Source organism: Macaca nemestrina, chromosome 4, assembly GCF_043159975.1.
Source record: "Macaca nemestrina isolate mMacNem1 chromosome 4, mMacNem.hap1, whole genome shotgun sequence".
Lineage (NCBI taxonomy): Eukaryota > Metazoa > Chordata > Mammalia > Primates > Cercopithecidae > Macaca > Macaca nemestrina.
In genome coordinates this window covers 125,535,019-125,549,697 of record NC_092128.1, presented here as the reverse complement: position 1 = coordinate 125,549,697, position 14,679 = coordinate 125,535,019, and the positions used below count along the sequence as shown (strand labels likewise).

The window sequence follows — 14,679 nt, the reverse complement described above, 5'->3', positions numbered from 1 at the left end:
GTCCCTGGCTTACCATGATTTAACATAGATTTTCGACTTCGCCATGGTGTGAAGGCAATACACATTCAATTAGCCCTGAAATCCGACCTAATGACGCCTTCACCCTTGGCGGGGTCCAGCCAGATAGGATCCCATCGTAAGTCAAGGAGCATTTGTACAATGCCTACTTTGAAGAAAGGTTGTGGGCGTTAAATGAAGTCACTGATTTAACCTTCCTGGCCCCAAACCTACTGCACAGTGAGGCACAATCACTGCTGTCTCCAGTTTTTAAAAATCAACTTCCCTCTCTTCTATCATCCTTCATTGTTTCCTCTCACAGGAGCCTCATGTGTCCTACTCACAAAAATTCAAAGTTCTAGAACACCTCATTCTCTGTCCTTAACTTACACACGGTTTTCTGTGTAGCAGTGTGACTCTTGAAACTGTCCTCAATGTGAGTTGATTTTTACTGTATGTATGTCTTTTATCCTTGAGGTCCAGGTAAAAAGACTGGCAGTTTATTCACTGCCTATGCGCATAGATTCACGATTCCTGCCCAGCTTGTCTGGTCATACCCTCTTTTACTCAGAATCTTTACAATTTCTTACTATCTCTCCGTATTTTTTCATGTCCATGGAAACACTGGTACCCCGCTTAAATCTTCCCATTCCAGTATCTGCCATCTTCTCAGTAACTTCCCCTGCAGTATCTTACACACAGCTGGCACTCAGTGCACATGTACTGGATAAAAATAAGAGTCTTCTCCGAGGTAGAATTGAGTGACAAGCTCACTGGGAGCCGTCGGAACTGCTCTCTGCATTTATAAACCCCCAGCCTTGGCATCGCAGCCTCTCACCCTGTAAGTTTCTCATGGGCAGCTCCTTCAGTCCGGTTTTATTTGCATCATAGTTAGATAAGACTGCTAAGGCATAGGAATTTTCATAGTACATGTTTCCTCTGATGATCTGCAGGTTTTCCAAAGGAATCCGCTCCACTGTGTTGAGGGCGATGAGGACATAACCAGCCACCTCCTGGATGGTCTAAGAAGAGAAAACATAAATGCACGATTTCTCTTTTGAGGAACTCAAGGTCTAAAATGGGTCCAGGGAGCCCTAGGACACTCAGTTGAACCCTAACGCCCACGAGTGCTCAACAAATGTAAAACAGGTAGATGACTGCAGTCATGGACACAGGAGGAAGCATTTCCACGATTTGCAATAATCCCTGCACGTTCGCCTTTAACGCCTGTGATAACGAGCAGTAAGCATTGTTCTGGAACGCCGTGCTCTCATGCCACATGGGGTTCAACACTCTCCAGTGAAAATGGAAATTAAAAAGAATTACTTTGTATCTGTCTTGCATTATTTCTTATTTAAAAAGGAAAGGAAAAAGAAAAACAGAAGGCTAAGTAAATCTCATCCAAAGTTCAATGAAACTCTGAAGCCTTCAGAGCTGGCTCCTATGGGGTCATTAGCACCTATTGTGAAGTAATAATTCTGTGACTAGCTGGGTGAAACTCTTGGTAGCTTGAAATCAGCTCTGGTAGGAGTATTTACACTAAGGAAATACACTAAGGAAACAGGCAAATGGTGCAAAGCAGGGCTTTTAAAAAGAGCTAAGAGCTAGTATGGCAACACACCATGACTGAGGCAATGGTCAGGGATAAACATCAGTGTCTATGATGACAGCAGAACTCCAGATTAGCCTGTTTCTCTTTGATATTCTTTTCTAGCTATTACTTGACACTAGCTGGTAAAATGGCTTTCTCTTAAAACTCTCATTTGTAGCTCTGTAAGACTTGTCATTGCCATAGCAAAAATAAACACACTTCAAGTGGAATTCTGCCCAGGGCTTTCTCCACTTAGATTTTCTCCAATTTTATTTGTGTAGGAAAATCAAAGTCACCAACCTTTAAGAAGGAAAGATCATAATTCCTCTGCACGTAGGTAATTTCCAAATTCCCAAGGACCACCTCACAGTTATTGAACATCCTCTGGAGGCTGAGAAAATGATCTTCAAAAGTGCCCAACTGCGTGAGTTTGTTACTCGTGCCTTGGCAAACTGGAATAAAAAGAAAGATATCACATGAAATACTGAGAAATGCAGAAGAACTAAAATAAAACAATCCCTCAAGGTCTAGGTAATAAGGCTAGCAGTTTCTTCACTCCCTCCACACAGAGACTCGCCCATTCCTGCCCAAGTCATCTGGTCACAAAGCTTACTAACTTTGTGAGCTTTAGTGACTGATAATACAAATTCTCACTGATGGATACAGCAAAACAAATGTGATAAAAGATCTTTATATAAGGTGCAATTCATAGTAAGTGATAGCTTGTCCCTATAATGCATGAAATTGCATTAAAATGCCAAAATTAAAAAATGTTGAAATTTAAAGGCATGGGCAGTAGATGAAAATTCTATGAAAATCTCTAAGACAAGATTAACCTGTAAGAGCTCTAGTAGGCAAAAAATAAATTTCACAAGGTATTTCACTAATATAACTGAGTTAATAACTATATAATGAATTTTTTACTTCGCAAAAATATAGTATGTCACATTGTTGTGTGTGCAAAGAATGTTTACAAACATAGCATACACTGGGCAGTAGTGTACACAACATTGTACACCTAAAATCAGTGACCAAAGTGTAAATTAAAAACCTAATTGGTTGGAGATTAAAAATATTATTCAAATGAATGCATCAAAGAATAAATCAAAAGTCTAATGTAGAATATTCAGAAAATAACAAACATCAAAATACAACATTTAAAAACACCCTCAGCTAGTGAGAAACCCACACATCCCTGTGTTTGTCCACACTCCATGTTGATCCACCAAGCACAGGCAGAGATGCAGTTACTTCCCTCACCACCAACACACAGTCCTGTATGCTTGGGTCCTTAATGTTTCAAGGCATCAAACTTAATCCAAGAAAAAAGTTTTAAATTAAGGGACAAAGTTGGACCATATAAATGGAAGTGGTTATCCATTTTTAAAAGCAAAGGAGAGGATTATAATAAAGTTGTATTTACAGCACTAGCTCTTTGAAAGGCATGTTTAGGCGAGCATAACAAAACAGAGTCTTGGGGCTTTTGAGGCAGAGAGTGTGTAAAGCGACTATAATTTGAACCCAAATTATCTTAAGAGTGAAGAAATATGGCCTCTGGCTTTGGATGTTGGGTTGAGCCCTGGCCAGGTTCTTCCTCATCTGCAAAGGCGCTCCTGCAATCACAGTAACCAGGTGGTAGAGCACAAACCATGGCCAAAATCAATACACTGGCACTTTCTTCAATGCTTTTTACATGTGCATTTCTATTTTATAGGCTTCTTTGTTCCCTCCCCATGGGGATGATTCTAAAGAGTATCATCGGACTGTCTGCCCTTGCAATGAGCCATGGAAATGAGCACATGTTCAGACAGCGCATAACCAACCCAAAGCACTTACACAAACATTAAATATGAAGCAATCTTTACATCCTCTTTAACTCTGTGGGGATTTCCCTGTTCTTCCCTTCTGTGTTCTCATTCAATTTCAGTGATAACGATAACTTTCACATGGGAACCATGACAGTTGACAAGATGGAGTCCCTCTCTCCTATCTCCAGGGGCAGAATTATTCCATCATTTTTCCAACCATAACTCTGGATTGACCCAGCGTCTCTGGTCTGCTTTTCCCCAGAAGTATGGGGGAAATGAGTTTGTTCTGAATGCAACCTCAAGTTGAAACAATTGTATGGTTGTCTGTTACACATGCAGATAGGGCTAACCTGATTTCCCAATTCTAAAGTCTTTAAAGATGTCAGCACTGATGTAGGTACAAGGTTGTGACAATAACACGTGGCCTTTCGGTTAGCACACCTTGGAATAAAAGCTGCTTTCCCGGCTGACAGACTATGGCCTCTAACTCTCATTCCAACTAGATTGGCTGTGGTCCAGGTAGCCGTAAGTGTTGGTTGGGCCCCTCATGCCAAACAGGTGAACGGGGTCAACTAGAACCTAGGGCTGGAACACGTTGCAGAAGAGTTTCTTCAGGATGCAGAGGGATGAAAACAGGCAGCTGCTTTCATTTTAAATAATCAAGGACATTAGCTTGCAAGTTTCTCTCAGTTGAACCAAAGAATTTTTATTATTAAATCAAAGAGTAAGTAACTTTTGTCAGTAAAGGAAAAATACCATTTAAGATTAATCTATTACAGAAAACAATATTAAAAAAAACCCTGTACTTGTGCTTCTATTCATTTATTCAAAAACTGCTAAATGAGCCCCAAATAACCCCCCAAAAGCTCCTTCAGGGCTTATTTAGCACTTTTTGAATAAATGAATAAAAGCACAAGTATTAGAAGCACTTCATTATCAATGAAGATAATGACCCTTCATTGTCTACAATTAGCATGAGTAACTTTTATATTCAGAAAAAGATCCTGTATTTGGGAGACAGTAACAACATTACATATTCTTGATGTAAATCTTAATTCACAAAACATTTTGGGAAGCAACTGGACAATTTGTTTAAACAAGCAAGTATGCCTAAATTCTACATCATGATGATTCCACTTTGGGAGACTTATTCTGAGGAAACAGACCTTATGCAGAATGCTGTTCATTAATTTTGTTAATAATGGAAAAAACTGCAAAGAAACTTAAGTGCCCAATTACCCAACATGTCTATTCTTGAGAATAAGAAGGCAGTTGACATACTATTTGATTCAATATAAGGCATGTCAATCTTGAATACTATCCTGGGTTAATAACTAAAGTATCAAAAGAAAACATATAAGGTTGTTTCTTCTGAGGCTTTCCCTTGTCAAATACCCAAAAGGAGACAGCAACATTTAAGTGAAATCTAGGATGAGGATCAGAATGACTTGGTCTAGGTTTTCTAATTAAAACAAGGTATGATCTTGGTTCCATCCTTATACCAAATATCTCATGTTAGAAATATAAAGTAATGAGAAAATTTAATGTGAGACCACTTATATGAGTAAATTACTTAAAAATTACAGTAACAAATTAGGTAGATTTAAGACAAAACTGCAAAGAGCAAGAGATTTTTAATTAATCTAAGATAAGGTTTTTGTTTAGCCACTTCCTCACTGTGTGAACTTGAAGTACCTCTCCAGGCTCTCTGTGTCATGCTTTCCTCAAATATGAAAATGGTGACAATAACATTGACCTCTGCTGTGGTGTGAATGTGTTTTCCAAAATGCATTTATTGGAAACTTAATCACCAATGCAACAGTGTTGAGAGGTGGAACCTTTAAGAGGTATTATAATTAGATCATGAAAGCTGTGCCCTAAGGAATGGATGAATGCCATTATTGTAAGAGTGGGTTAGCTATCACGGGAGTGGGTCCTTGATAAAAGGGGAGTTAAATCCCCCTTTTCTCTTCCCCCCCACCTCACATGCATGCTCTCTTGACCTTCTACCATAGATTGACACAGCATGAAGGCCCCCACCAGCTGCCAAGCAGATGCAAATGCCATGCCCTTGGACTTCCCAACCACCAGAACCATGACCCAAATACATTTATTTTCTTTATAAATTACCCAGTCTGTGATATTGGTATAGCAACATAAAATTAACTAAGACAACATCCCAGAAATGTTTTGAAGATGAATAAATATATAAGCTTTTGACTTTCTTTTATTAAAGTTAACTATTGAGAATGCAACAGCAGCATAACATAACATGCATCTGGACCCATTTAGGGGAAGTCGGCCACTCTATATTGTCTTAAGTTATTGTCTAAACTGAGATGTTTGGATTTGCGTATGGACTTACTCAAATGTTGGCCATTAAACACAGTTACTTTATAGAATATTTATCAAATCAGAAAAGAAAGAAGAAAGAAAAAGGAATACATTGTACTTTAAGAATTACATAAAAATATTTATTTAAGACTAGGTATTTTAGTAGTTTATTCAAAGAAAGAGTTAATATTAATTTAAGTCTATACATTTGAAAACCACATAATTAAAAGTGTTTGTATCAAGTTCCATACAAAATGCTAGTGGTTTGCCCTACCCCTTGCAAATCTGAAGACAAATTCTACTGCATCAAGAGCAGCAGGCCCTATGACTTAGGTCTTCAAGAAAGTAACTTTTTGTCCTAAAATTTTATTTTGAAGATTTATAAATGTATAGAAAAGCTGAAAGAATTGTACTGCACACATCCTTATGTTAGCATTTTACTACATTCACCTTATCACATATCTATTTATCTGTCTGTCAGATGTGGTCCTCTAGTCTGCTTTCGGATGCATTTTAAAGTAAAGTAGAGATATCATTATACTTCACATTGGCATATCACTAACCAGAGTTCAATATTAGTTTTCAGTCATCATTGTTGTTTTTAAGGTAACATCCACAAACTGTGAGAGGATTAATCTTAAGTGTAGCATTTAATGAGCTTTAACGAATGCACATGCTGGAGTAATCTGAATTCCTGTCATGATTGAAACGGTAACTGTCATCCCTAATGCCTCTCCCAGTCGATCCTGCCCCCACACACCAGAGGCAACCGCTGTCCTGATCCATTTTCACTACAGAATAGCTTTGCTCGCTTTAGAACATAGATGGACTCACACCACACTGTCTTCTTGAGCAAGGCTTATGTCACAGCACAGTAGTTTTGAGGTTCATCTCTGTTGCTGTGCTCCACTTGGCTGTCAGGGGCTGGTTCAGGAAAGTGGATATAGGAAGTTATCTGTGCATTCTCGTTGGACATCTAGGGCAGGCCAGTGGTCTCATTATTATTTTTCTTAAGAAAATCCTCACTTTATTTTAACTGAAAAGAAAAGCAGTCTTCCTCCTTTAAGTTTTTAAATGTCTCTGGTTTTGTGGGGTAAGCCCTGTGGCCTTCCTCGGCTATTATGGGGGTGTATACCTCTCTGCCTACAAGCCTGGGCAAATCTGTATTATTTATTAAGACACAGTATTAGAAGAAGTTTCTCCAGATTTGCCCAAATCCACTTAGACAGTTAGAATTGTCTAAGCAAAACTATAATTGTTTTAACTTGTTTTCTCAGCTATGCATTAACGGCTGCTGAGGTAGGAGCTGGGCTCTTGTCAGTCTCTCCCTTTGACCTCCAAGTTGTCTCTGCTTCCATCCCCAGCCCAGATCTTCGCATCTTTGCTTCCTTTGCATCTTCAAGGTACGAGGTATGCTTAAAGGCCTACCCCCTAGAAAAGCCTGTTCTGCAACTACATTAGCTTAAGTACCCACCATTACATTCTGTCACATTATCCTGCATTCTCTGCTCCCTAGCAGTGATCACTACTTATTATTAAGTAGGGAAACTTAATAATAATCATGAAATTATTATTTGCCTATGAATTTGTTATCCATCTTTCCTTACCAGATATACAGATGGTCCTCAATTTACTACAGGGTTATGTCCTCATAAACCCACCCTAAACTGAAAATAGTCGTCGAAAATGGCATTTTGTAGACATGAAAGGATTGGAAAACACAAAACACAATATCCCCAAAATGCTGGTGACACAGTCCACTGTATAGTATTGGCTGTTTAACCTCTTGATTGCATGGCTGACTGGGAGCTCTGGCTCCCGGTCATTGTCTGGCATCGCAAGAAAGTAACATATCAGACATCAATTCACCCGAGAAAAGATAAAAAATGTAACATTAGAAGTATAGTTTCCATTGAATGTGCATGGCTTTCACACCATTGTAAAGTCAAAAAATCGTAAGTCCAACTGTAGTAAGCTGGAGAGTGTCTGTACGGATGTGTGTGTGTGTGTGTACACATGTGTATATGTAGATAGCTTATTGGACCTACTGGTATGAAATGCAAACACACATGTTGCATTTGTATTTTTATTGTGAAAGCAATGGATGGCCATGTGACCAAAGTCTTGGATGACTTATCCTGGGTTTCTCTGCCTTTCTCGTTTCCATGTGCCTGAGGTAGACAGAGGAGGCGGCAGGCTGTATGGGAAGAGTGACAGTCCTCGCCACTTTCTGGTTGGTCATTATAAAATCTTTCTAGCTTAGTCACATATTTAATTAGGCTTTAAAGGCCAGAGGATTTTTTTTTCCTGCTTTCTTGCTGAAAGATTTAACAAAATCTCAAATAAGATGGATGGATAGTTCATTTATAGGATGAACTTAAAATATATAAGGAAAAGACACTCAGTGAGTTTGCCAGAGGTTTCATTGAATCAGGATTGGTCATTTCTTTTGCTATACCAAAATCTAAAAATGAACATGTATACACATCTCAAATGTGCTCAAATGCACAGAAGCATGACAGGAGGAAGACACACCATGTTGTTAACAATGACCTTTTCTGAATGGTAAATTTCGGGGTGTTTTTCTTATTTACTCTTCATAGTTTTTGTGTTTTTAAAATTTTCCAAAGTGGCCATGTATTACTTTATGCTAAAAAATTACCAAAAAGAAAATTTTAAAAATCTGTAAAAAATTTACAAAAATCAGTGTTAAAGAAGGCTAAAGAAGGATATCTTAAAAAATACAGTCCTTAAAAATTGAGAAATAATCATGTACATCTATGAAGACACTCAATTTGCCACATAAAAACAATTTTATAAATTGTGACTATAGAACAAGACTAGTCTATGAAATTGATTTAACCCATACAATAGTTTGTAATAATGGAAACTAGAAGACCTACAGTTGTGAGTCATAATGAAGTAATTGGTTAAACAAAAGTAAATACACTGTTTTATTTAAATTTTCATTATGGGTTTAATCAAAACTTTTGTGGGATGGAAAAAGTCATAATTTTGAAGACAACTTTTATTCATTTAACAAATTTTATGTTTTTTCCTCAGTTCCTTATTTTACCCTATTTTATTTCACAACTAATAAATAGTTCTTAGCTGATAGGCATCTGAAGATACCTGTCAAACTGAATTTGAATCTACATGGGAACTTGAAAATGCACATGTGATATTCAAAAAGTCCTTTTGAATTTCTGACAATCTGCCACGTACATTATAATATGCCTTCTGGACTAAACATGCCAAGCTGTGGCATGCCCAACACAGCTGCAAACTAATGTATCTCTAATTAAGTTAACAAGCAGAAGACTTGAAAATAACATCTCTTTATTTTGAGTTAGGGAACTGAATATCCAAACTGCTGGACTTTCAACTCTATGATTCTCCTTCTAGACATTAAAAGAATCCCAAACCAAGCTTGTGATTTTTGAAATATATACTAAGTAGAGTGAGAATACCTTTGTAGATTGTCCCACCCTCTTGGGAGTTCACTGATGCTTGTGATCACAGGAAGGCCAGTTCACGAGGGACTGTGGAATATGCTTCCAGTGACATCATCAAACTTCTACTGTGTGAAGACTGTGATGGTACCATTATGGGATGATCTCCAGCCAGTTATCTCAACACGCTGGGTCTCAGTGCTCAGTGTACTCTGATTAACATGGGACCAGTTCTGTGAATTTCACAGGGCAATTGTGATCAGTACTGAGATTATGGACATGAAAGGGCCTCAGAAATCACAGATCTCTCTAAATATGAAGCATGACACTGAGGCTTCACATGGCAGCAACTATTGCAATCTATTTCTGCCTACGTGTCTTCAGTGATACCTGTTTTACCTCCATTGGTTTTTAAACTAATAATCTTAAATCACATTCCATTTTTTATGGGCAACTGAATGGCTAGTAAATCAGAAATGAATTTGACCTGTTATTGGACTATAAGAAACAAAATTCGGCTAAAAGAGATTTCAGAAAGCAATACCCATTGATCTGTTATGTATTCAATACAATAAATTCATATTAAGTCCCTACTGTGTGCCTAGCAGCACTCTTTGCCCTGGCAGGCAGTTTCTCAGAACGTTTCCATTTTAAACACAAGGACACACAGGGAACAGGCTCCTGGACGGAGGAAAGCAGATGATTTACCTGGAACTGAACCTGGGTGTGGTTGGGGTGGGCCTCACTGTGTCCTGAATCCTGGAACTGGACCTGCATGTGACTGGGGTGGGTCTCGCTGAGTCCTGAGTCCTGGAACTGGATCCGTGTGTGGCTGGGGTGGGCCTCACTGAAGCCTGAGTCCTGAAACTGGACCTGGATGTGGCTCGGGTAGGCCTCACTGTGTCCTGAATCCTGGAACTGGACCTGCATGTGGCTGGGGTGGGCCTTGCTGAGTCCTGACTCCTGAGCAGGGGACATTGGAGAAAGGACAGGATGCTGGCTTGGATTCAAAATCCCTCTGTGTGAGAGGACAGACAGCGGTGAATGTGCTGGGCCTGGCTTCCCTTCCTAGACAGAGCGTGAGTAAGCAGCTCCTCTCGGGCCAGCATTTCGCTTGTCTAATCTCTGTGCTGGGACTTTTGCTTACTCATGTTCAGGGGCTCTCTCTCTACACACGGGCATACTTTTGAAGTGAATAATACCACTTCCCCTCCAAAAGTCTGTGGGCCAGGCCGGCACTTGCACCCTGCACCTCCCCTGTGCCCAGGGCATCTGCTTTGCTGCTTGAGGGCTGTGTGCCTCCTCCAGTGGTGCCTCAGACCTGCAAGGGAAGGGCAGTGCAGAGCCAGGGTGGCAGGAGCCCCAGCAGAGCAGGCCTCTCCCTTCCCAGCTCGCTGGGGAGCCAACGGCACCACGGAACCTGGGGTGGGACAGAATGGGGTAGTGGGGGCATGGGGACGATAGGGATTACATGATTATCACCAAAGGTGAGCTCAGAGACATCTGGTAGAAGGTAGGGGGAGATACAGAATTCCTCAATGGGGTTGGCATCAAAGACCACTGCTGGAAAATTGGCTTCAAAACCTGGCCAGTTGACTTCAGGAAGCCAGCTCTTTGTTCAAACTCAAGACTGCCCTGTGCTACCTCCCTTCCCCTCTGACTTCATGTTCCTCTTTTTTACTGGAGAGCTGATGAGCACCAGGCAGTAGAAAGGTGCCAAGGGTTGCTAGGAGCTGCGGACTGCACAGCCCAGCCCAGCCTCCACCGCCCCAGCAAGCTCACTGGGCAACTCACTCTTTCTTCCTCAGCTTTGCATGAGACAGCTCAGTGCTGTCTGCCAGGGTGCAACTCTTGTCTTCCTAGACAGGCCCTCACAATGGAAGGCATCCCAGCAAGATGATGTGCAGGTAAAGAGAGGCAGGGCTTCTGGGAGTTCACCTCGCTGGGCGGAGTCCCACCCAGTCCACACACCTTCTCTCTTCTATCTTCTATTCAGCTCAGGCCCATGACTCACTCCTTGATGACAAAGGCTGAGTAATATTTCCCATATGGAGCTGTTTATTTGCTGGTTGAACTGTCGTTCTAGAAGTCATGTGAGTGAATACTGAGCATGGCTGAGAGGCTCCGTGGCCAGGTGGAGTCAGCCACAGAGGTTGCACGATGACCCTTTGGCCAGGCTCACTCCACCCTGCTCTGAGATCCACATCAGGCACCAGAAGTTGCTTGTTCTTTTGTTCATTAATTCAACTACAACATATCTAGTAAAGTAGTGTGAAGGCAGCTGCTAAGGATGAATCAGAAGTACTCACTGCCCTGAAGGAATACGTGAGTCCTTTGGGAAGGCAACTTTACACATGAAAGAGTCACAGGACATCTCAGAGCCATGTAGTGTAGAGGTGTGTTAAAGGAACACATGTCAGAAAGAGAAGTCACTCAGCTCGAGATCTGGGACGGAAGCACCAGTATTCCTCATTACCAAGCAAATGAAAACATAATACTTCACATTCAGATTAGAAGAATACATTGTCTACAAGTGCCAAGTGTTGGGCTTGGTAACTTCACCATACATAAAATACATAGTCCCACCATTTGCCACTAAAAATAAAGTTTCTTCCATTTCTTTTTTTAATGCCTTCCCCTTCTCTGGATCATTGCCCAAATTCGAATTGGGGGGTACGAGTTATTATCCTTCCTGGTTTGTTTATAGTTATCTGTAAGAACCACATCTTCATTCATTCTTCTTATAGACAAAAATCCAGAAACAGATGTGTAATTTGCAAGGAAATAAAAGATATCTGACTCAAAAATTGGGACTGGAAATTCTTTTTGCAAATGTTCCTCTGCAGAGAGATTTTGTTTGGCTTCCATGGGGAGGTGCATATTCACCCATAGCCCAAGATGGTTTAACTGTTCTTTTAAAATTTTTCTTCAATTTTTACCCATGTTTTTAAAAAAATCAATCTCTACTACAGAATTGTGATTTAAAGCCGTCTCTATAAACATACACACATTTACATTGGTTTACCCATGAACATTAGGAAAAAAGCACAAAAGCCCCTCTTTAAAAAAAAAAAAAAGACAACCAAAAATCTAAAGAAAAGAATAATAACTAAGACACCAGGAGAAGACCAGTACACCAGTGTGCTTTTTTGTTTTGTTTTGTTTTGTTTTTTCTGAAAGCAAAGATGCTCCCTGCGCTTGTCCCTTTGACCTCTGCAGCACTGGGCCACAGAATGTCCACGTCTAGCTGCTCTACTGTTCCACGACAGCTGTTAGCCTGGGAGGCTATGCTGTGTGAATGCCTCTGAATGCTGACAGCACGAGGGGTCAGCAGCAGGGACCTCAGAGCATGCTGGGACACCCAAGGGCCTCTGGACTCTTCCCCTGAGGGTCAAACATGCAACTTTCAGTACTGACAGGAGCAGGACAACCAGTGAATTGAATTGCCGGGGGGCAGAGGGCGCTCGGTGCCTCTGGGGTAGCACGGGGAGAAGCAGCTTCGGGAGGGAGTGTCCGAGGGGCTCAAGCCACCCCACCTGTGGTTTCCAAGCCGACCCTAAGGTCTAAGCTCCCACAGTGCTGCTTCAGGCTGGAGGTGTTCCCTGAGTCATTGTGATCCTGTCCTCTTTACTGCGGGGAACAGATGAGAAGCAGTAAAAGGAAGAAAAACAATCGTCCTAAAAAATTACTGGCTCAATTTTGCCAATGAGCAGTCCACTGCTTGCTTTTTTCAAGTTATAGAAACATGTCATGTTGTCAGCAGAACTATGGAGCCAGTAGTTCATATTCACGTCATAAAGTGTTTGAAGAGTGAAAAAACAAAAACAAACAAAAAAAGAAGGTGGAAAGTCCCCGCCGCCAGTTTTGTGGACAGAACCACAGGCAGCTACACTGTTACTGGCGCATGTCAGTGGGCACTGGGCTCAGTGGAGTCCACGGTTTGGAACCCTGGTGCCACCCCTATGAAGGCCACATCTTAATCATGTTGGGTGTGTTTTCTTCATTTGTAAAACAAGGACTCATGTACCTGTGACTCCTGCGAGGGGAGTGAGAGGGGAGAGAGTCCCTGGTCAAAGCGCCTGGCCCCTTAGTCAGACTTGAGTCTGAGTGAGACTGGAGGGGTCACACAGGAGGAATCCTATCCCTCTCTCCAAGCACTCAGAGGTCGCCGGCCTGCCCTCCTGCTCTCACGTTGGGACCTCACCACGGAGCGGGGCAGCTGGTGCTGACCACAGCTGACCGGCCTGCCTGGACACAGGGATGTGTCCGCGGCTTGAAAGGAAGGCAGCTGGCCCCGTGTCTAGCAGGGATCCTGTGCCGGGCACGTACGGCTGAGAATTCCCTTCAGGGAAGCCAGTGTGCTCTCCGAACAGTCTCCACCCTACCCCTGTTCTTTGTCATTTAGAAAGGGGTCTCGCCTGACCCTCTGTGGTGGTTTTGTAAGCGTGGTTGGATTTGTATGCTCTGTGTGTGTGGGTTTTCATTTAATGCTTGTTTTAAAATGAACTATCTTCTCACCTCCTACTTAACTGAAGTCCTCCTTTTAAGTTTCATTTTAAAGTGGGTGAGGGGATGTAGCAGTGTGAAGACAGACCTTGTTCCGGGGGAGGGCGCGAAGCTTTCCCTTTCCCAGGCTACCCTGTAATCCCAAACTCATTCCTGGGGTCGTTGACAAGGAAAAACTGACTAAAAAATCACTAACGACTACCAAGTTAACTCAGGAGAAGCCCCAGCCAAGTTTCTGCCATAGAAGAATCTTAATTTTGGCTCAGGACATTCTCGCAATAGGGCCGTACTCCTGTTTCTAGAATATATTAGCCCTTCCATGAGGAGAGCTACTAATTAACAGACCAGTTCCTGCACGTAGGCACTTGATGTTAGATGGCTCCCCTGCCTGAAAAAATGAGTGAGTCGGGAATGCTATCCTGAGCTGGCGCTTTACTGCCCCAGGCCTGAGTCTAGAGAAGAGGAAGCCTGAAACAGCGCTTGCCACGTCTCAGAGAAGGGCTCAGCAAACCTCCTCTGAATACAACAAGAGAGTAAATGTTTTCAGCTTCACCCATCATATGGTCTCTGTCCCAATTATTCAACTCTGCTGGGATAGTGTGAACACAGTCGCAGACCGTAAGCAAATACATACAGTCATGCTCCAATAAAACTTTATTTGCAAAAACAGGCGGCAGGTTGGGCGTGACCCACAGGTTGTGCTTTGCCAGCCCCTGTTTTAGCGAAAGGCCTAGCAGGAGGTCAGGGAATACATGATGAGGAGCCCCTTCATCCTATACTTTCTAGAAGACAGACCTGGTTGGAGTGATTCATTTTCCCCCCAGGCCAAACTCCAAAAGGATTTTCTTAGTGCTAAGCTCTTCCTATTTCATCATCAGCTAAATAAAAGAATTGAAGTAAGATACGAGGTCCTGAAACCCGAGAGGGAAATGCAGGGGCTGGGGATTGTTATTTGTGTGTGTTTGTGTGTAGGGCAGTGTTGCAGCTCCGT

General features: G+C 41.8%; 1 protein-coding gene across 4 annotated transcripts in view; it reads right to left on the bottom strand.

Moving 5' to 3' along the window:
- Positions 1-14,679, bottom strand: part of LOC105493061 (epidermal growth factor receptor) — a 192,741-nt gene that overhangs the window by 66,800 nt on the left and 111,262 nt on the right. For all 4 annotated transcript variants that reach the window (XM_011760496.2, XM_011760499.3, XM_011760498.3 and 1 more), the window contains exons 2-3: positions 1,889-2,040; positions 836-1,019 (exon numbers count right to left, since the gene is read on the bottom strand). In XM_011760496.2, the coding sequence (XP_011758798.1) occupies positions 836-1,019; positions 1,889-2,040 (336 nt within the window). The remainder of the gene's footprint in view (positions 1-835; positions 1,020-1,888; positions 2,041-14,679) is intronic.